Here is a 22,504-nt window from a genome sequence, read left to right on the forward strand (position 1 = left end):
TAGAAATTCTGTGATTCTGTGTGATTCTGTGAAGATGCAAAGCAGGGCATGAAGTGGAATGTCAGCACCAGAGCCTACCTGAGCAAGTTAAGTGATGACCATCATGTTGAAACAGAGGTTATTTATTTGAGGGACTGGTGTGGCAGTTTTAAGTATTTCCCATTTGGGTATTACAGGTGATGCCCAGTCCTCAGTGTGGGAGAATTATCCTTGGGGCAGGTGAATGGTTTGGGTAAAGGAGTGGGAGAGAGGAATCGCGGGAGGTAGATGCAGAGAATAGTCAGACTTGCTAGTGTCTCTGATAAGCACTGGCCTTGGGCAAGTTGGGAGTTGAGCAGCCTGCTTCCACTTCTCTCTTATACAGATGTTGTGGATGGAGGTCTGTAGGCTTGGTATGAGAGGCTACTGAGGGACGGTGTCTTGCCATATGAGGATGGTCCTTATCTGGCAGCAGAAGAGAATCTTGAAGGCCATGGTGCCTGGAGTGAAACCTTTCATTTGATTATTTGTAAAATGAATCTTAATGAAATACATGCTAAACATACATATCTTTACTATTTGACTCTCCACACAAATCATGCTAGACATCACTCCAGGGAAGGGAACAGATAATGTAAGGATATAAAGGAAATGGTTTTAGTGTTAGGAAAAAGCGTTGGTGTTAGCATTAGTTGATAAAGTGAGAGGAATGTCATAAAAGAGCTGGGGGGAGAAAGAAGAGATTGGAAAGCTGGAAGAGGTAGGTGAAAGGCTGGGCTCCTTCGTCTCCACCAAGACAGGGATGCCTTGTTGGTAAGCTCTGCACCTTCATCTTTTGGAGAGGAATACCTGAGATAGCATTTTGCTAGCACTGTTATCAGATATGAGCGCTATTGCAGAAAGGGTGTTTATCAAAAACAATTCCAAATCTCATATAGAAAATAGAATCATAGAATCATCCAGGTTGGAAAACACCTCTAAGATCATCTAGTCCAGTCCCATCTGTCACCTTATTAGAAGTTTTCAACTTTGTGAAACTGTCTCAGTGAAAGTTGTTGGCAGGGCTCTTAAACAGGCAAGTGTTTGACTTTGATAGGCACCTTTTAATGTGACACAGATCCTACTCCCACTCCACCTAGGTCTCCCACAAAGAGTTATTTACAACAGAAGCCATTTTATATCTCATGGTATATCTCTACTTCCTTTGGCAGTGTGAGAAAAATCTCAATTAATTTTCTTCAGACAGGATCTTCTGCAAAGCTATTTTATTTGTGATTGGAATGGCGGAAGTCCTGTCAATTAAGAGTGCATTTTAGTAAACAAATCATAGCCTTTTATACCCGACGCCTGATCACCTCCCCTGTTTCCTCATTGACTGAGTACTACAGGTTCACAAGCTACTCAACACTCCTCTATAGCATATATGTACAATTTTCCTTTCTTTCTTTTTTTTTTTTTCCAACCCTTTAATTTCTCCTTTCTTATGTTTTGAGAATTTGTGATCTTTGTTTTACTATTCTCACACTGCTCATCCTATTTTTCTCAAGCTTCTACCTTGTTCTGGAACAGTGAGGGGCCTTCTACTGTCCACTTACCTACTTTGCATTTCTCCTTGTTATGACTCCACAACTACCTTTGAATACAGAAAACTAGTTCTCTACTGCAAAAACACAACTTAGTTTCTCACAGCAGCCTTTTCACACACTCACTCACAACGGAAGTCTGTACTCTCTCTGTCTCCAAATCCTAACCCTAACTCTGAACTTTCTGTGAAACAAAACAATTTGTGGACTTTGACTGATTCCAAAGTGCTGCCCATACAGCAGGGCCCCACGTGCCCCAAGGCTCCAAGAGCCCTGCTGGCATATCATAGTGGGACTGGCTCTGGTCTGCACTCAGCTCACAACCACAAGATGTGTGCTGCTGTGTCCCCAACCCCAAAGGCACATCCGTTGAAAGTCCCTTCACAGTCACACTAACAATGGGAGTCTGTGTTTTCTCTCTCTCCAAACCCTAAGCCTAACTCTAGACAGTGCCCAGGTCCAACACACACCACACACAGCACTTCCATGAAATGCTGCTTGCAGTGGAAGCAATTTATTTAGTAGCCCTTGATTTCCTTTGGCAGCCTTTTAATGAAATTGCTCACAATGGGAGTCTGGACTTTCTCTGTCTCTCTCTAAACCCTAACCCTAGCCCTAGACATTGCCTAGATCCAAGAAACATTTCACCTAGTGCTCCCAAGAAAAATTGCTCGCAACAGAATCTTTTGGTAGCCCTCCACTTGCTTTGGCAGCACTCTCACAACTTCAGTCACAAGGGGAGTCTGTGCTTCCTTTCTTTCCAAACATAAGGACAGGGCTAAGACAGCTCCCAGGTCAAACATTCGTCCTAGCAAGAGCTCCCATGAAAAAGTGTTCACATCTGAAGCATTTGGTAGCCCTCAACTTCCTTTGGCAGCCCTTTCACAACCTTAGTCCTAGAGAGAGTTTGACCTTTCTCTCTCAAAACCTTAATCCTAACCCTAGGCAGTGCCCTAGTCAACACCCTCTTCCAATACCCACCCCACCTAGGCTCCCATAAAATAGTGCTCACAACAGAAACCTCTTGATAGTCCTTGACCTTCTTTGGCAGAATTTTCACAAACCCACTCAAAAAGGGAATCTAGCTTAGAGCTTGGGGATATGATTTAGCGGAGGACTGTTACTGTTAGCTCAGAGGTTGGACTCGATGATCTTGAGGTCTCTTCCAACCTAGAAATTCTGCGATTCTGTAAATATTAATTCGGAGAAGTTTTAGCGTCTTCCCCATCTCAGTAGCACATATGAAGCAAGGAGTGTTGCCTACATATTCATTCTTAATCCATCGCTCTCTAATTTCTAATCCCATGTTTCACAACGAGGAGCAGCCCAACGATCAAGCGCAGCAAGGACCTGGGCCAGCACCCCGGAGCCCATGTGGCCGCCTGGCACCGCAGAACTACAGCTCCCAGCACGCCTCGGGACGGAGCAGCCCACCTGACCCTGCGGGGACTCTGGAACGCCCCCCCACCGTGGCCCTCCCCTCCTCTGCTCGCTCTGCACTATGGCAGCTTCCACCGTCCCAAACTGCCCATGCTGTCTCTCTCCAGGTGCCCACACAGGTTCCGAGGGAGCCTTCAGACCGCCTCCCTGGTAAGGCAGCTTGTGCTGACGGGCCTGCTTCAGTGCCCCGCGTCTCTTGCTGGGGGAGCAAGCTCTCCTTTTCTGAGAAGAACTTGCTTCTTATTTCCAACCTGAACCTTCCCTGGCAAGGCCTGACAACCACCACCATAAGAGAACAGATGTTTTACTAAGACACACTGAGAAAAGCAGGGATGGAAAGTCAGTTGTCGGGGTGGGAGTCTTCTTCCTGAGAGGAGTCCATTCTCCTGTCCACGTTGGCTTTCATGCGAGCTGCCAGGCGGGAGAACCTCCGTCCTGCTGATGTGCCCTCCAGGCTGTAGAGGTGCCCCAGTAAGGAGAGGCAGCGGGTCTGCTGAAGCATCCAGGCTAGCTTCTTCCTCCTGACACACAAGAGAAACTGCTGAGCCCAGAGGCGCGGCTGTAGAGCACCAAACCAGACTGGGCAGGGGAAAGTGGGGTGGCAGCTGAGACACGTACACCTCCTCAGAGGAAGGGAGCTGGTGCTGGAAGGGCTGCCGGCACGGAAGTGGGCAAATGAAGAAGTGCTGCCAGGGGCAGCCAACCGCTACAGAGGGTGTGCTGGCACTACAGCATGGGGGGGGGGGGGGGGGGGGGAAGTGATGCCAGGCACCAGCAGGAGAAGGACTATCGCAACTCTGAGCCTTCTCCTCATCACGCCCTTCCCCCCCAACCTTAACCCAACCCCATCCCATCCCTTGAGGTCACTGCCTTCCTTCCCCTGTTAAGCCCGTCCTCCCTGTTCACATCTCTTCTCTGTTCCCAGCCACCCCAGCCTCATCCGAAACGTGCCAGCAGGTGCATCCCTCGGCACAAGCTGCTTTCTACGCAAAGGCCCAGGGACTGCACAGGGGGGCAGCGTGAGGCTGCACTGGCCCCTGTTTGACCCACATGTCGTGCCTTAATGCCTCGGTCCTGCTAATGAGCTATGGCACAGCTTAGGCGTGGCCTGAAGTCCAGGCAGGCCTGGGCCTGAATGCCTGGCACCAGAATACTCTTCCTTTCCCACGCTCTCCCTTCTGCTGCTTACCGAGCCTCTAGCGGAAGAGAGGGTGTTCTTCTGTTTGTGGCACAAAGAGCACCCTGAAACCTTTCCCACAGAGACTTGACAAAGGCTCCGGCGCGTGTCTGAGGGAATCGCTTTTTCAGAAGGCTCAGCGCCTGCCTGGTCGTTTTCTTGGCCAGCCCCACGCGTCCTAGATTACAGCAGACCTGCACAGGAAAAGGAAGCCATGCAGACATGGACCGCTTTCCCAAGCCTCTCCTCCTGCAGAGGCTGCAGAAATGTATAAGGGGCTGGCCATAGCAGGGACACCCCCTGCAAGAAGGGCGTCACCCTGCCGCTTTACCTCCGCTTTGAGGCTGAAGAAGGTCGCCTCCTCAAAGCAGTCTAACACAGTTGCTGTCTTCCCCATGGAGTTCCTCAGGACCTCCGCTTCGTTGAGCTTCATAAGGGCCTTTGAGCAAGCACACAGGCAGCAGGTGAGCATCGGTGCAGAGCCCCCAGCTAGCTCCACCCTTCCCTCTTGCCTCCTGTGGCACCTGCCTTAGGAGGGCCCGCATCTCCCCATGTGATCCCTGCCCTAGCACAGTGCCCCGTGGGCTCAGAGCTCAGGCACCAAGGGAGCCTTCAGACTGCCTCCCAGGTACTGCAGCTTGTGCTGACGGGCCTGCTTCAGTGCCCCGCGTCTCTTGCTGTGGGAGAGGCAAAGCGCAGGAAACAGTCCGGCTCTGCCCCCACTGTTTCTTTTGGGAGGCCCCTCAGCGGGTGTGTCCTGTTGCAGTGGACTCCAGGTGCAATGCGTGCTGGCAAGCAGGGTCACTCACCATGTAGCTGTTGGAGACGTGCAGGTAGGCAGCCGCACACTCCAGCAGGTAGTAGAAGGCTCGGGAAGCATTGCCTGTTGCCACATAGTGGCGAGCCAAAGGCATAAGCACTGATTCAATGACGGCTTCGCATTTGCAGGAACACTCGCCACCGTCCTTCTCTTTGGTCCTGCTGGGCTGCGCACTTGTCCATTTGCCCTCTGGTGGAAACCGCTCTGACGCTCTGGTCAGAGGCAGGTTGCCAGGAAAAGAAGAGAGCAAAGAGCAGATGAGCATCACCTGAGATGACCCTGCTCTCCCTACGGGTAGCAACAAACCCCTATTTCCTGCTGTCTCATCCCAGCTCCCACCCCACAGCCAGCCTCCTCCTCCCAAAGCTGGAGTCCCAGCCAGCAGCCAAATGGCAGAGCTCCATCTGTCTCCTCTGGAGCTCGCTCGTTTCCACAATCATCAGAACCTTGTCTCCTCACCTGAACTCCTCCTCCGAGAAAGCCTGCTGCGGCTGCAGGGCATTTGCACTACCTGGGAAGAAGAGAGCGTGTCAAGGGACTCCCCACGTAGCCCGGGCTAAGAGCTGCAGGCTTGCAAGGGTCCTGTCGAGCAGACCCAGGGCACAAGAGCTGCGGTGATCGTCCTTGTCCCCTGGCTTATCCCTGGTGTTGGGGACCCGGTGGGCCCCAGCCTGCATGGGCCTGGACTTCCAGAGGGAGGGGGCTCCGCTGCACGGCACACAGCCTACCTTCAGGGATGTGAGTCCTGTCCTTCTTCAGGTGTTCTCCAGCGAGCACCAAGGCCTCCCAGCTGTGCCAGTCATCCTCGTCAGCAGAGCCCTGGCAGTTTTCCCCATCCTGGGGACTGGGGACGGCGAAGCGGTGGAAGGCCACAAAGTCCCCTCCGTGGCAGCTCCGGCATTTGTGCGCGTGCTTCTCCAGGAAGGCAGCACACTTGCGCTGCGTGCTGGCCCTCTGTCTCTTGGGCCACAGCTCGTAGGCTGCCTCCTGCAGCAGCGGGGCACAGAAGGCCAGAACGCCAGCCTGCTGCTCCGTGTTCTCCTTGCTTGTAGACGGCCTCTCCGCCCCTGCAAGGCAACGGATGGTGGCCTCAGCCAGAGTGGTAGAGACATTCCCAACAGCCGCTGGGAATTTCCCTCTGCACAAAGCTGGTGGGGGAAGGCCTCCTTCAGCTACAGCGCTCCTGGGTCTACGTTACTGCCACCACTTACCGCTCCCTGCCTGCTGAGAGGTGGCCGGCCCCTCTCGAGCATCTTGGATGTCTCTGGGCACCCCTGTGTCCTTCAGCCACTTAAGGATGTTGTCGCTCACCAGCATGTCCAACAAATAATTCATCTGCTGCCTGGTGCAACTGGGAAGGATGTGAGCCAGCAGCTGGGTGGTAAACACTGGCCCTATGATGGCTGCAAACTTCAAAACCATCTGCTTCTGCAGCGTGATCTGGTCCAGCTCAGCCAGTGCAATATCTGTCAAGAAGAAGCAAATCGTCTCTCTCTTTTGTGTCCCGGAGCCTGAGCTTGGAGAGGCTGGACAGTTCCACCACAGGAAACAGGGTAGACTTTGGCCTCTCTTCCTCAGGATGGCACCTGGTGGGCAATTGGAGCCCAGGGGAATGTCTTCAAGATGGCTCCACTCCTCTTGCAACCACAGGCCACAAGGCCCAGGGATAAGAGCTCCTCCACCACGGATGGGGAGGGCACGATCCTGCGGGTACATGCGACCCGTGATGCGACCTACCGGAGCTGAACTAGGCTGATGCCCAGCAGCGCACACAGAGAGCAGAGAGCGCTTTCAGCACCTCAGAGCTGGACTTGGAGCTCCCCACAACTGCTGTGGGCCTCACAGCCGGCCCACAGCCCGGAGGGGGACATCTGTGTCCTTAAGCACAGAGCTCTGTCTGCTCAGACCAGAGTCGCCTTCCTGGCAGGGCCCCCCAGGCTGAGAGGGTGCTTCTGCAGCATGCTGATGCCCAGCCCCTCTCTCACATGCACCCCAGGAAAGGACCCCAGCACAGCCGCGAACTCAGCCCCTCACCTTTCAAGGCAGCCGGCAGCACGGTGGTCTCCAGGCTGACATCTGCTCTGACGGTGCAGACCCTGCCACTGTTATTCCCAGCACTGGAGCTTGAGGTGGCTGAGACAATGGGTGAAGCCTCGACTGCAGAAGCTGGGAAGAGAGAGAGAGAGAGCATGAACAGGGTGGGGCAAGTCCAACCTGTCACGGTTGGGTGCGCTTCATGGCCCGCACCGAATGCGGTCAGTGAGCAGGGCAAACCGGTTTCCACTGCAATGGTTTTGTCTGCATTGCCCTTGCAACTCTTTTTCTGCCTTTGGACCAGCTGCCCAGCTGTACTGAACGAATATCCCGCAACAGAACGCAGCGGTTGCTACCTTTGACAGCGCTCCCTCCCACAGCCAGGGAAATTGCCAGTGATAATCCAAAAGGCAAAGCCCATGCAGGCTGTCCCCAGGGCAACAGCACTCTGCTTGGCATTGCTCTTGCAATTACTGCTCTTGCGTTACTGCCAAGCTCCTCAGTTCCCAGCGCCTTTGCGGGCATTTCTGGTTTTGGATTACACTTTCCCAGGTCTGACCCTCTCCTGCAGAAGGGCTTTCTTCTCGAGGGAGCTGGTGGCTTGCCAAGGTGACAGCAAGGTGTGCAAGAGCCCACACCTCAGCCAGATCAAGTTCTGTCCTGCTGCCAGATCGGACTCTGCCCAGACTCACTGGAAAGCCACAGGACACGGTCGTGTGTGTGTGTGTGTGTGGGGGGGGGTAACGTGCAACAGCATCTAGCCAGTCCGCAACAAGAGTGCTTACCGATCAAGCCCTCCCAGTTGTCCTCTACTATTTTGTCCTGCCTCCCAGTGCTGAACAAGAGCATGTTGTTGCGACGCAGGCAGCGCAGCAGTTCCTCACAGTAATATGGGATGCCAGAGCTTCTTTGGATCAGGAACCTGGGCAGGAGCAGACCCAGCAGTGACCAACACCAGGGAAGTATGGTGCAACACAGTTCTGATGGGCAGGTGGCGAGTCACTCAGGCCTCACAGGGTAACCAGCCTCTTTGTCACAGCTACGGCTCACTTCAGAAGGGGGCGGTCCTCCCACTGGCTTGGGCGTTTGGGACCCCTAACCCTACACTGTTTGCTGGAGTCCATGGGGAAATGGTCGTGGGCAATGTCCAAAGCACAACACAGCAAGCCTGATCTTCCCTGTCCTCAGGAGCCCAGATCTGCTCTGGCAGCTGGCTGGACCCCTGCTCCTGGGAATCCCTACTGCAGCCTGGCTACATTGGTCAAAGCCTTTTTCACACCTCAGCCACGCTGAGGCTTGGGTACCCATCTCCCTCTGCTCTCCTCTCTCCTCTTCTCTCCCTTTTCCTCCCTGCCTTGCCCTCCCTCCTCTGCAACAGCAAAGGGCTGTCACTGCCCACGTGCTGCGTCCTGGGAGCTACCTATTTTTAGCTCACACCTGCTGTGGTGAGTCTTAAGGAGAAACCCAGGTCCTTGCTGGAGTCAAGGATGCTGCCAGAAGGCCCCGTGCTTCCTTTCCTGCGGGGCGACTTCCTTCCATGGCAGCATAGGTCCAACCCCTCCGGAAGAGCTCCGTGGCCTGCAACATACCTTGCTAGATCCCTGGGGATGCTGACCACTCCAAGGTCCTGGCAGACTTTCTGCACCACAGCTGCAGGTTTCAGCTCTTCCAGATGAAGACAGCTGATTCTCTGGGACGTTGTGCTGTCTGCTGCAGCTTTGAAAAAGCTCTCCGTTCTCTCGTGGCCAGGAGCTAAGCTCATCACCATAAAGAGCGTGACGCTTTGGAGCACGGGCCACATGACAGTCCAGGAGGCAGGGTCAATGAAGTGGGCGTTGTCGATGACAAATATGCCAAATTCTCCTCCAAGGATCTGAAAAAAGCAGATGGATCTGTGTGGAGTCTGGCGGATTCTCAAGCATCCTCTAGGGGAGGAGATGCAGTCTCTCTCTCTGGAGACGGAGAATACTCAGAAGTCTCTCCCCAGCCGCTTCCCTCTTCAGAAGCTTACTGGCTTTTCATTTCTGCGAGACTTTAAGGCCTCCTGGAACATCACTTGCCCTTCTGAAGAAGGGAGCTTGGGCAAAGGAATGCAGAAGGCATCAATCCTCCTCCAGGGCACATACCCTCCAACTTAACAGGAGGCGAGCTACGACGAGGCATATGGGGAGGGCATGAGAGGGGCTTCTGGGAGGAGGGGCTCCTGGGCCCTGAAGGGCGGTGACCCTGGCACATCGTCCTGCTGCCCACTCAGGCTGTTCTGATGTGGAGCCTGCAGCGGGCAGGGTTGTTTTCTTTCTCTGACCCAGGTAGAAGGAGGAACGCTCACCTTCTGTAGCACTTTCCTACAAGTCTTCTGCAACTCCCTTTTCCTTTGAAGGTCATGCATCTTGCAAACCTCGTCTGAGATGGCAAACTGGACAGGAAAGCAGAGTCAGAAAGAAACATCATCCTGGGACCAGGCATGCCTATCCACCAAGCTAGACAGCAGAGCAAAGCGCCTCTGCTTTTGCATGAGGTCAGCGCAAGCCTCTCTTCACTGGCCTTTCCAGGGTGCTGACCAAGACACCTGGCACATGCACAGGACATGAAGTCACCACAGACAAGGAGCCTCCCTGGACCCAGGAATCAGAACGGGGTGCTATGAGCACTGCAACTCCCAGCCCAGCAGAACACCCAAACAACCACCAGACTACCTCAGGAGGCCTCCCTCTCGCTCTCACCTTGACGAGGAAAATGTTGTTGAGGAGGCAGTAACTGCTCTCTTCTATCGCCCCTTGGAGCTTGGCCTGCAGGGTGCGCTGCCGGTCCTTGCACGTTTCACCCGCCTGCAGTCCCAGGGCCCTGGCCACCAGCATACAGACGGCAGAGAAGGGCTGCCTCATGTTGGCCTTGGTCAGTTCCATGGTGACAACCCTGCGGTGCAAAAGCAAAAGGCAGTTGAGCTGCAGAAAAGGCCCCCAGTAGCCCACGCCTGCCAAGACAGGAGAGTTAGAGACTCACGCTGCCTGGTTCTTACTGCAAAGGAACGCAGGGTGCACAGTCCCGGGGGTGTGGGCGGAGGGCCAGGCACAGGGCAGAGGCATCGCAATCTTCCACGAACGTCAGGGGACGGGCATGGGAAGGGTCTCAAAAAGCCCACTTACCTGTGCCCAGTGGCCTGGCCCAGAAAGGCCAGCTCAGTAAGTAAGTGGCTCTTTCCAGAGCCCAGAATGCCTGCGTACGCCAGGATGCGCGGCTGTCCCAAAGTCTCATAGGCCTTCAAGCTGCGTTCAAAGAGGTCAATCTCCACCTCCCGACCTGTGAAGACCAACCAGGAAACAAGCTGTTGCAGCATGCTGAAAAGCAGGGCAGCATTCCCTTTTGCTGGCACAGCGGCTTCCCTCCACCACGTCAGCAAGCCTGCCTACACCCAGGCCTCCTTCCAAGCCCCTCATCTCAGAGCCGCCTGCCTGCTGGCCACACGGCGCAGCTCCTAGGAGCTCTTTCCCCTCTGCTTCTCCTCCCACAGGCAATGAGATTCAGCCAGCTGGACGCAGCTCCCCACACTGATCCAGCCCAAGACTGGAGGGCACACTTTGAGGCACTGCAGGCAGCTGCGCCCAAAAGGCATGCCAAACATCTCACTGCACCCTGAGCCGCAGAGCTCTTGCCAGCACCCTGTAGCTAAGGTGGCGTCTTCGGGCCTGTTGTGGTTTTGGCTGCGATACAGCTCCTTGTCTTCACAGGAGCTTGGAGTGTGCTGTGATGTGGTGGACTTGCCACCAAAGGAACGCCGAGAACACACTGAACTCTTGCCGAGCAGTGCTGGCACAGTGTCAAGGCCTCTGCAGTTTCTCATGCTGCCCCACCAGCCAGCAGGCTAGAGGAGGGAGGAAGGGAGCGAGCGGCTGTGTGGGGCTCAGCTGCCTACCGGGGTTAACCTCCAGCAAGGTGCACTGCTTTGGGCAAAGGGAAGCAGCTGGGGTTCTGAAGAGCGAGGACTTCTCTACCTACCCAGCAAGGGGCCATAGTCCGACCTCTTCTTGGTAAGACCCATGTCAAAGATGCTAGAAGCGGGAGAAGACAAAACATGAGTTTCACTTAGTTGTTCAGAAGCCAGGGAATATAGAGCCTGCTGTGTTAGGGGAGGAGACCCGCCGCAGGTAACTGCTTTTCTTTCCAGCAGCATGCTGTCCGGAGCATGCTCCCCGGCCAACGTTCGAGTGGACATGCCAGGACAGTTTCAAGCACGAAGAAGGCCAGCAGCCATGGCGGGACAGCAGAAGGTGTTGGGAGTCCCTCGCCAGAGGCCAAAACCAAAGAAAGCCCAGATGCGGCAAAGAAGCCAGGGTGTGCTGTTGGCTAGTAGACTGCTCTGCCACCCTGGACAAGCAAAAGAAGCCTCTTGGAAAGGAGGACCTGTGTCACTTAGTGGCTCAGGACACCAAGCACCTGGCACCTTTGGCTCAAGTCTTTTGATAGTTTTCAAGAGACAGCAACGTTAACATCCAAAAGGTCCTCCAACCCTGGCCTGGAGGGACAGCTGAGAACTGAGCAGGCAGACAGGAGGAAGAGTGGCCCAGTGGCCCACCTTTCCCCAAGGCGACATGACTGACCCAAAGCTTCCTGCGCAGAAGGAGCTGGGAAAAAATTCCTCCTTGCATCAGAATGACCTCTGCCTTAGCCTTGCACATAGTGGAGCAAACACAGGGCAGGGAGGGAGCCCAGCGGAAAGCCGCTTGGACAAAGCCTGCATGGCTAGCGTGCGTCTCCAAAGCCAGGACAACCTTCTGCACCCCACTGGCGTCACTCGCAGCTCTCTTAGCAGCAGGAGACACAAGGGCAGAAAGGCACAAAGCAGACCCATGCCAGGCCTTTGGATCTTCTTGGCCACAGGGAAGGGATGTCTGTGGGAGGCCAGGCTGGTCTCTTGCTGCACAGCTCCTCTTTACCGGTCAAGGTTGCACCCTTGGCTTCCCCTTGTGGCCCCATCCAGATGGCTCGGAAGACACTCACCACTTGTCGGTGATCCCCACATATTGATAGATAGCGCCGGGATCTGTAACACCTTTCAACTTTGTCTTCGGCAACTCCTTGAAGAGGTAACTGGGCAGGCGAGAGGCCTTGTAGGTGTCTTCATCACAGGACACCAGCCTGGGGTAGTGTACCATCAAGCGGGCACCCAAATTCACCTTATGGCCAATCACTGCCGTGGAGAGAGAACACATTGACATGGTTAGGAAAGCAGCCTTGCCCCACCCTTTAAGGCCAAGGGCTACTTCCCCTTGTTGTCCATAGGTGCATGCCTAGTGCACTGCACCAATGAGCACACACAGCAAAGATCTTTTAATTAATTCATTATATAAATATATATATATTATATAATTAAATATTTTATTATATAACTCTGCAGAGTCAGGTGCTTGGCGATCTTCCGCAAAGCCAGCACACCTCTGACTTGAATCACCGTTACTTGTACACAGCAAACTTGTGAAAGCTATCTCTTTGGGTACTTCTGATTGGCTATTACAGCTCACCTAACTTATGTCTCCTGAGTTTGCACATTACAGAGAAAGAGTGGGGGCTGGGGAAGTGGGGACACATCAAATCCCACATTAGCATACGTTAGCATTTTGATGGGTACGATTTTTAATACGTTTATGACCCTTAATGAGCAAAAGGTTACTACAGATTAGTCTGGAGCTGTTGTTCTCCTCCTTGTTTTCACCTTTTGTCCCTTATCTCCCTTGCTGCTGCTAGCTCAAGGCTACCTGTCTCTCTGTTCCCTTATTCTCTCACCTAAAAGACTATACAAGCTATAGAAATACTACACAAGCTACAGGACTCTCTATATTCTTCAAGGTTTCCTTGTTTTTCCCAGCTTTGGGACTACACCCTCAGGCACAGGTCAACCCCGCAGCAGGGCAAGCTGACCCAGCGGGAACCGCAAGTCTCTGAGCCCATTCTCCCACCTCAGGTCGAGACCTGTGACATCTGGGCCGCTCTCGGCAGGCTGTAGCATATGTGCTTGCCCCAGCCTTCCCATCTCTTCATGACTGATGTGTGTGTGACAGGTGTGCTTAAGCACACCCACGCCAGCCTCCCACTCTTCAGACTAAGGTGCGGTACCTGTATGTTCAGCCCTCTCCGGATGGCCACAGAGGCCGTAGAACATCGTCCCGCTGGTGACCCCAATAGACATTGCCCTGGCACACAGGGAGAGAAGTGCAAATTCAGTGGTGCCCCAGGCGCAGTCCTGCTCGCCCCGCTCTGCCACTTCCCACGTCTCCCCTTGGCACCAACCAGGGACACCTGCTGTCCCACAGCCGGTGTGTGCCTCGGGGACTTGGAGAGCTCAGGACACCACACACAAGGGACCTGGGGAGGGTGCACGCAAGACGACTTGGACCCTTCCCCTGAGGCCCGATGGCTATGACCTGCAGCAGGCCACAGCCCCTCTCACTAGTGGAGGAAAGCAGGTGCTACCCACAGAGCACCTACAATGCCAGCGACTTTGAGATTAGGCCAGAGCCCTGTTCCTGGCAGGCTGTGCTTGGAGGGACTGCGCCTGGCTGCCGTGAGCTAAGCCCAGGGGCCACCTGCTGCCTCTCAGGGTGCTGCCTCAATCCTGCCAGGGACAAAGGAGGCCAAGCCAGGAGGCCACGTCTCTTGCTGGTCAGCCCCCTTGCGCTGTCCCAGGCAGCACGCATGCCCTGCAACACCGCCACACACTCACTCAAGTTTCCTCAATGATCTGGAGCACGTGCTGAAGATCTGAAGAGCGCTGTCCAAGGCACGGGTGCTCTCGTCACGCAGCTTTGCTCCAGACATTCCGAACACACAGAGGAATGTACAGCCCTGCAGAGGACAGATGCAACACATCTGGTTACAGTGCCTATGGCCAGCAGCTAATGCCGTTCCATTGCAGTCGCCAGGGAGACCAGTAGAGCTGCAGGTCAACACAAAGCCACAGAGGACTGATCCCACCAGCAAGGCAGAGCTGCTCCTCAGTCCCTCTCCACTAAACAGACACAGGCCACCCTCTGGGGGTGGGATTGCTCCCCCACGCTCACCTTATCAAACAGAAGGCTTTTGTTGATTTCACCCCCGTGAGGACTGATGATTGTTGAAATCATCCTGTTGGCATCACGGAGGCCCCTCTGAAGATCCAGTAACCTGGCCTCTGCAGAAAACTGCAGCTGGATAAAGAGGCTGGTGACTGGCCGTAGCTCAGACCACAGGTGCAGCGGCATATCCACGTCCAGCTGGAAGTGAAGAGCACGACAGCTTTGCCAGCCTGTTCTCCCGGCGGTTCCTCTGGGCCCGTGCCACGTACCGAGGGAGAGCAGGCATCTTGGCAATACCAGGTACTACTGGAGGAAGGGTAAGTCCCCTGCTCGGTGCCAATCGCAGGCCAGCCTGCGGCAGGCAGGTCATAGCAGAGTCATAGCACAAACGACAGAGGGGAATGTTCCAGCAACACTGCATCTTGTGGCAAGTACAGATGCGAGGGGCGACCCTCTGGCACGTCCCAGGGACTTGAGCAGACTCGCCCCCTTGTCCTCGCCTCGTGCCCACAGCACGTCCAGAGCAAGAGTCATGGAAAAGACAGAGGCAAGTCCACCTCCTGCCACCCGTGCCTCTTTGAGGAGCAGCACAAAATGGGCAGTTGCCTGGCACGTGCAGCACCAGTAAGCCTGGCATCAGGTCCCCTGGGTTCCCGCCCCAGGGTGCTTTTTCTTCCATTTGTCTGTTTGCACGAGAGCTCCACCCATGCAATGCACACCGTCTTCTGCCCTCCCAAAATGCAGCCTCCAGCAGCAGTGGCCTTACCTTCCTGAGAGGAGCTGCTGGTATGTACTTCTGCATCTCTGCTGCCACTTTAGGACCATTGGACACGAGAAAAGCTGGCCTTAGGTGCCCTAAGGGAAGCAAACGCAGGCCTTCACTGGTAGGACGGGACTAGAAGGGGGTTGAAAGACGGGGCTGGCACTGGGCAAAGCAGAGCAAAGATTCTTTGGCGTTTCCTCCTGCTCCCCTCTGCAGCTGCTTGGCCAGAACCATCCCCTGGAAGGAGGGGATGGCAGCGACAGCCTCAGCTGAAGCACAGGAGGGACAAAGGCACGAATGCTGACTGAAAGGTGGAAGAGGGCAGGGGGAGTTCCTCCCTGGAACTCTGAAGCAGGCAGGCCCCATTTTTCCAGCCAGTCTCAGAACACGGTGAAGCAGGGACTCACCTATCCTTTCCAAACGCTGCATCTTCGCGTGTTGCTCAAACTGGCCTGCAGCATCTTGGTGTTCTGATCCAGACATGTGCTCCATCCTCTGAACCTGCAGACACGCAGAACAAAAGTACTGCCACTGGCCTCCCCAAGGAGCCCCGGGAGACACAGCCCGCCCCTCCACTCTCACTTTCCAGAGAAGGGCAGAACCTCTTGGTGCAGCAAGCCCACCTCTCTGGATTTTCAGCTGGGACAGAAGTGCCTCTTCAGAAGGACCAGAGCCACGCAGGCATCACCCAAGCATGCCCCAGCTCTCCAGGACAGCTGCGCGACCCATGGGGGACATTGCTGGTGGGGCCCACACCCTTCCTGTGCTTCCCTCGGCCAGTCACACCAAGCAAGCACTACCCAGAGCTACCCCTGAGGTGGAAGGGCAACTGCTTCAGCTCTCTACCAACCCTTACAGCTACAACTCTCTCCACGTCCAGCGCCTCAGCCTTCTGGCACCTGCCTCCTTCCCTCTCAGGTGCAGGTCTTCAGAGAGGCTCTAGAGGCCAACCCGTCCACCTACCTTCAGAACCCGTTTGCCACCAAGAAGCCTGGTCTGGATCTTTTCCTGCTCACACAGCTTCCAGCAGGTGGGCGAGACAATCACTTCACTTTTAACCGCAAGGTTTTGGGCGTTCATAACTTCCTCCAGGGCCTGGCTGCAGATGAAGTACTGCTGATGGTACCTGTCTCCAGCAGCCAGTACGGTCATTTGCCCTGCGGAGATCCCTGGGGAGAGAGCAAGAAGCAGCATTGACACCGGGGAGCAGAAGCAGTCAGCAGCACTGGAGAGTGCCAGGGCTGTGCACGTGGCACAGCTGACCCTGCAGCGCCCATACCTATCTTCAGGTGGAGCTTCTGACCCACGTGTGTGTCACGACTGCCATGCTTCTTCTGGATTTGTTGGCAACACTGCAGCACCAGGCTGATGGTCTGAGGCAGCTGAGCTTCTGATGCTCTCCACAGCACCAGCACAGCATCCCCTGGGGAAAGTGAGGGGAAGGGGAAGGCTCTCCTGAGGGACAGCAGCAAGTGGCCAGCCGGCGTGCAGAGGAGGACGGGCTTGTGGGAGGGCATCCTCCTGAAGGACAGCACCCTGGCCACAGGGACCCCTCCCCTCTGCCAGACCAGCCACAGCACCAGCCAGGGCAGCAGGGCAAGAGGGTGGGTGGCGGGGGGACCCTCTGCCCAGCACTCCTCCGCAGCTGCAGCAGCCCAGGGACACCACCGGAGGGATTGCTGCGTGGCCAGAGAGCTGCTCCATCAGGCCAGAGCACAGAGCAAGCGGCTCCCGCGGGAAACACTGCACAGCAGCAGGACATGGAAGCAGCCTCCTCCTAAGGACATACCTCCAAACTTCAGGATGTCTCCTCCAAAATCCAGCACAACTGTGGAGAAAGAAGGGAAGGCAGAGTTATGGGGCACCTTCTTCCGGAATCCGTGGGGCAAGCCACCTGTAGCCACAGCCCTGGCCCCTGTACAGCGAGTTGGGAGGCCACACAAGCACAGTACGGTGCAAGCTGGAAGGCACCTCTGGAGAGTATCTGCTCCAGTCCCGCACCCCATCTCCACTCAAGCCGAGCCACTCAGAGCCACCTGCCCGGGGCCACGTCCAGATGCCTGGTGAAGATCTCTGAGCGGGGACACTTGCAAATGCTGCCAAAGTGGTGGCCACCACATGCTCATGGTCAGAGACGTCCCCCAGGATAAGGGGCTCAGGAGGGCCACACACAGATGTCAGTGCGAGCCTCTCTAGGTCACTGGCACGCTGGCACTCACTGGATGCCCCCAGCCTGCCTGCGGTCCTAATGGCACCAAAGCGGTGTTCCATCGTGGAACTGGAACGGTCTCTCTGCAAGCACAGAGACAGATGCTGAGAAAGCAGGTGTCCCCTTGCTCATACAATCAGAGAATGATCTAGGCTGGAAAAGGCCTTCAAGATCATCAAGTCCGACCATCCACCTAGCCTACTGAGTCCCCATCACTAAACCATCTACCTTAGTGCCATGTCCACACATCTCTTAAATAGCTGCAGGGACTGGGACTCCATCGCTTAACTGGGCAGGCTGCTCCAGTGCTCAACCACAACCTCCTTGAAGAAATTCTTCCCAGTACCCAACCCAAGCACAGCCTGCCCCAAATCGAGAGCCTTTCCTCATGGCCTCTCTCTTGTCACCTGAGAAAAGAGACCGACTGCCTCTGCGCTGCAGCCTCCTTGCAGGGAGGTGGGAAGCGCAATGAGGTCTCCCCTCAGCCTCCTCTTCTCCAGACTAAACAACCACAATGCCCTCAGCTGCTCCTCGTAACTCTTGTTTTCTAGACCCTTCAGCAGCTTTGATGATCTTCTCTGTACACACGCAAGCAACTCAGACATCCTTCTCGTGGTCAGGGGCCCCGAACTGAATGCAATATTCGAGGTGTGGGCTCACCACTGCCGTGTCCAAGAGCTATCACTTCCCTAGCCCTGCTGGCCACACTAGTTCTCATGCAGGCCAGAATGCCATCGGCCTTTCTAGAGACCTGGGCACGCTGCTTGCACATGTTCAGCTGGCCGCCAAGCAGCAACCCCACATCCTTTTCTACTGGGCACATTTCCAGCCACCCTTCCCCCAGGCCTATGTGGCTGCATTAGGTTGCTGTGTGCCAAGCGCAGGACCCACCACTTAGCCTGGTTCAGTGGCATGTGACTGGACTTGGCCCAGCCTACCTCAGCAAAGCCTTCCCACCCTCAAGCCAGTCAACCGTCCCGCCTAACTTGGAATTGTCTGCAAACTTACTGATGGAGGGTGCATTCAATCCCCTCCTCCCTCCTGGTCACTGATGAAAATGTTAAACAAAAAAGGCCCTGGTAGAGTGCCCTGGAGAAGGCCACTGGTGTCCAGACACCAACTGGATTGAACCTGGATTGAACTCCGCTTGCTAGGACTCCTTGAGCCCAGCCGTCCAGCCACTTCTTTACCCAGCAAACAGTATGTCTGCCCAAGCCCTGAGCAGCCAGTCTCTCTGGGAGAATACTGTGGGCAGCAGTGTCAAACGCTTTATAAAAAGCCAGGCAGACAATGACCAGAGCCTCTCCCTCTACCAAGTGGGTCACCTTGTCGTAGGAGATCAGGGTAGTCAGGAGGCACCTAGCCTTCAAAATCCCACGCCAGCTGCTTCTGATCCCTCCATTGGAGGCATGTGCCATGTCACAGCACTCAGGATCACCTGCTCCGTAACCTGCCCTGATCCTGACATCAGGCTGACGGGCCTGTAATTCCCTGGAAAGTCCTTCCAGCCCTTCCTGTTGCCTGGAGGCACGTCTGCCAGCCTGCAGTCCGCTGGGGCCTCCCTCATCACAGTGGGCAGCAGAAGAGACCTGCTGCGCTCCTCCCTTGCCACGGGAGCCCCACGGCTCCCACTGTCCCCCCAGGCCACAGTGAGCTCCACAGCCCTTCCAAGGAGGCAGGAGCAGCTGGTGCAGCAAGGCTGCCTCTGCCCTCCGCAAGCAACCTCAGGGCCCCATATACAACAGCCTGGCAGCATGGCTCTTACCCTCCAAAACGTCGCTCATGTAGTCATTGAGTGTTTGTGCCAGCTCGTCAGCACCTCTGTCTGTGCCGCTCTGCTGGACACACTTCTCTGACAAAGAAGTGAAACCTGCAGGAAGAACAGGCAGAAATCAGGACATGTCTACGTGGGCCACAGGGCCTGGCAGCCAGTCCCATGCTGCCAAGCCTAAGCGCCTGTCAGTCGCTGCATCGCAAGAGAAGCCAATCCGTGCTCTCTTTAGCCATCACAGCAGGAGTCCTCAAGAGCGACAAGATAGCTGTGCCATCTACGGGCCAGGGCCCCCGAGGGCCTGGTGTGTCCCAATGGCTCGTTTCCGGGGAGGCTCTACCGTGCCCAACCCACCTGAAAAATCCGCTAAGAACAGCACTCCCACGATAAGCCTGGGGATCTGGCTGTCCCAGGTGAAGTCCTCAGAAAGAAGATCGGGGAGGAGCACGCTCCTGTTCTCCATCTCAGAGTACGGGTACTTCCCCTCCCAGGCAGATGCTATGGTCAGTGCCCTGTGGTACCGGGGTACCTCAGCAGAAGACAACCATGCCCAGCTGGGAGGGAGGAGATGAAGACCCCTCAGCACCGGACGGTGCAGTGAGCCTGGGGCCTTCTTGAAGGACAGTTTGGTCTCTGCCACCATGGGTCATCACAATCACCTGGTTGTGATGTCATTCATAGGTCATCGCTTAGTGGCTGCCCTCCAGCAACACGGTGGGCTAACAGTGCCATCCTCCATAGATCAATGCCTGCTGAGCAGCAGCCGCTGTGACCCCGTACAAATGTATAGAGCTACTTCTTCCAGTGAGATTATTAAAAAAAAAGGAAAAAAAGTACAAATAGGATTAAGACTGGAAGAGGGTAAAGAACATTCATATATTCATGACAACATTCACCACCAGAACCTTCCAGAATGGTTGCTCAGTTCTTCTGTTCTGGGGGGGTGGTTAGGGGCTGGTGGCAGGGAATGCAGGCTGCTGGTCAGTTAAGTCAGCGGACCACTGACACAACCAGAATGAAGAATGCTAACACATAAATAAAATTCAGAAATTATTCTATTCTGGCTAGAAAAGTTGTTTCATGTTGTTCCATCCATCCAAGAGGAAAGGTTGAAAACAACAGTGGCAACGTGAAGTTTAAGAGAAGAAGAGATAAGGAGTGAAGGATGGAGGATGAGGATGGTAACATAAGCAGCAAACGGTGGTTAGTAATTAACCTCTTAGAAGATCACTAGAAAAGAGATATTTAAGTAGGAGATTTGTTTTGTTTTGAAAACACTGGCTTGTGCTTTTAAGGGTCACCGATTACCTGAACTGTTTGCAAGGTCACTGCTTGAAAACTGGAAAACTTGTTCAATAAAATTAACAATTCTGTATATTGAAAATTGTTATAAATGGCTCAGGATTCAAATTAGGATTACATAAAAAAATAGGATTTATTGAGAGAATATAAAGGAATAGAGGTAAGCAAACAGCGCTGGGTGCACCGGGAGTCTCCGCTCCACCAGGACGCAAACCAGTTACATCAAGCAGCTGATTTTTATGCTCCTAGACTAATACATATTCATTACTACTTCTAAAAAAATAGATTATTAAAATTAGCTTCCGGGGTGCAGTCCCTCCTACTGGAGCATGCGCAGTCTCCTCTGGGGTCTCTTCTGGGGGTCTCTAGGGGTCTTTCATGCTGAAGGCTTGTAGTCTTCCTCTCCCCCTTTGTACTTCCTGGGCACCATGCCAAGTTTATAGAACATCCTCTTCAAGTCTTGTCTCCCAGCCGTCCTTCAGCTTCTTTCTCCTTCCTCTTTCTCTCTCGGCCCCCCCCTAACCAGATACCAAAGATCCACATAGTATCCCATAACAGTCACTAGTTGTTATCAGTTGTTCTGAAACTCCCAGACACACGAATAATTAAAACATTCTTCCCCAGCCATTCACAGACACATCTATAGCAGTGTTAGAAATAGAAGTCCGGAATAACAAAAGCAAACAGGTTCATAAATTTAAGAAGTGATAAATTGACTAGAATGAGGGGGAGACTGGGACACACTGCATCTGTGGTTCAAGAATTAAATTGCCAGTGCAGGGCCCAGAGGCAGACAGGATTCAAACAGAATTGTTCTTTATGGACACGAATTGTTAAAACATTCCTCACAATCCCTTATCTTCTTTTTAATATCAACAATTCGTGTCACTTCTGTTGTTAATAACTGGATTTCATCAGTCCGTTCTTGGAGGGTCCAATTCTTAAACATCATAATTGACATATCCCCTTCCTTTTTTAATGAAGTTATTACAAATGTACTATTTATCACCCGGTGTATTAATAATGTAAGACAAGGCATCATACAAGGTATAAACAATAACATCATTACACCACATAACAACAAAAATAACACCCTTTTAACCCATGGTCCACCAGGCAGCCATGAAAATAAATCCCATTCCATATCCTTCCAGGTTTGTGTTTGCTCGCTCACCTCCCCCCTCCTTCTCTGGGATGAGAGAGAGAAATGGGAAAGTGAAGCCTGTGAGTTGAGATAAAAACAAGAAAATAATAACAATAATAATAACAATAATGATGATAATAGTACTACTAGTAATAATGTGTACGAAACAAGTGATGCACAATGCAATTGCTCACCACCTGCTGTCCGATGCCCAACCTAACCCCAAGCAGTCCGGCCCTCCTCCCAGCCTGCCTACTGACAGGACAGTGAGAAGCTGAATTTGGCTTGGTCCTTGGCTTGGTGTAAGCGCTGCTCTGTAACAATTAAAAACAATTAAAACATCAGCATATTATTAACATTCTTCTCATCCTAAACCAGAACATAACATTCTATCAGTTACTAGGAAGAAACACCCTTTTTATCAATCTTTAAACAGCAATTACTAAAGCTAAATTTTCCATAGATTTCTCCTTCTTGTGCTAGTAAATAATCCAAAGATAGGCAATTTTGATACAAAGCAGTTCTCATCATTTATAACTATTTCTATTACAGCTAATAACCTAATTATTCTATTAAGTATATATACTGGGGTCCTATAGTCCCAGGATCTGTCTTCTGCCCACGTATCTGGATCATAATAGGCAAACGCCTTCCGTCAAGGAGTTAGGCCCGCTTTCAGGGTCAATTCAGGCTTGTGTTTCCGTTCAGCCTGTCAGGGTGATCCAGCTCCTGTAAAATGATCACAATTTTATATAGGTTTAAAAAAGAGGTTTTTTATGTTATTTTCTCAGGACAACCTGATCTTAGTGTGGGAGAAGTCCGGTCGAGGCCCTCTCACTCAGCAGTCAATACCCATAGGGGTTGCCTCCCTCGGTAGACCATACACACCGCAGTGGAGGGTCCTGCCCCGGTCTTGCCTTCTCCCTTTTCTCCCTTTAGGCTTGTCCCCTTTATCTGGCATCCTTAATTCATGCAGAGCCTCGTTGCCAGAATATTAGTTCTCCCTTAGCTTGAGTTTCAGTTTCCCAGGAGCGGACTCAACCCTCCAAGTTTCAGTAGTTACTGGTCCTTTTATTCTGGATGCGTGGATCCCTTTCTGCAGTTCTCACAGCTGTTTCAGTAGTCAGTAAAACAAGGTACAGTCCCTCACATCGAGGGTTCAGTGATCCTTCCCTCCCGTGGCTGCTTGTTGAAACACTTTCCTTTTTATCTTCTGACAAGTTTAATAACAGT

The 22,504-nt window shown here is 53.6% G+C and overlaps 1 protein-coding gene across 1 annotated transcript; it reads right to left on the reverse strand.

Moving 5' to 3' along the window:
• Positions 1–3,039: 3,039 nt before the first annotated feature.
• Positions 3,040–19,288, reverse strand: LOC311221544 (adenylate cyclase type 10-like; the record flags this gene model as incomplete). The annotated part of the gene is made up of 25 exons (XM_084305606.1): positions 3,040–3,523; positions 4,192–4,373; positions 4,511–4,618; positions 4,989–5,211; positions 5,459–5,510; positions 5,728–6,066; positions 6,211–6,465; positions 7,034–7,165; positions 7,819–7,955; positions 8,623–8,906; positions 9,363–9,449; positions 9,757–9,949; positions 10,180–10,333; positions 11,030–11,082; positions 12,032–12,221; positions 13,145–13,221; positions 13,752–13,873; positions 14,089–14,280; positions 14,849–14,937; positions 15,253–15,346; positions 15,809–16,014; positions 16,125–16,268; positions 16,635–16,673; positions 18,820–18,924; positions 19,180–19,288. The coding sequence occupies 25 exons, from the start codon at positions 19,286–19,288 to the stop codon at positions 3,343–3,345; spliced, it is 3,747 nt and encodes a 1,248-aa protein (XP_084161732.1). The 3' UTR covers positions 3,040–3,342.
• Between the last annotated feature and the right edge of the window lie 3,216 nt (positions 19,289–22,504).

The sequence above is a fragment of the Netta rufina genome, assembly GCF_964035555.1.
Source record: "Netta rufina genome assembly, chromosome: Z".
NCBI classification, from domain to species: Eukaryota; Metazoa; Chordata; class Aves; order Anseriformes; family Anatidae; genus Netta; species Netta rufina.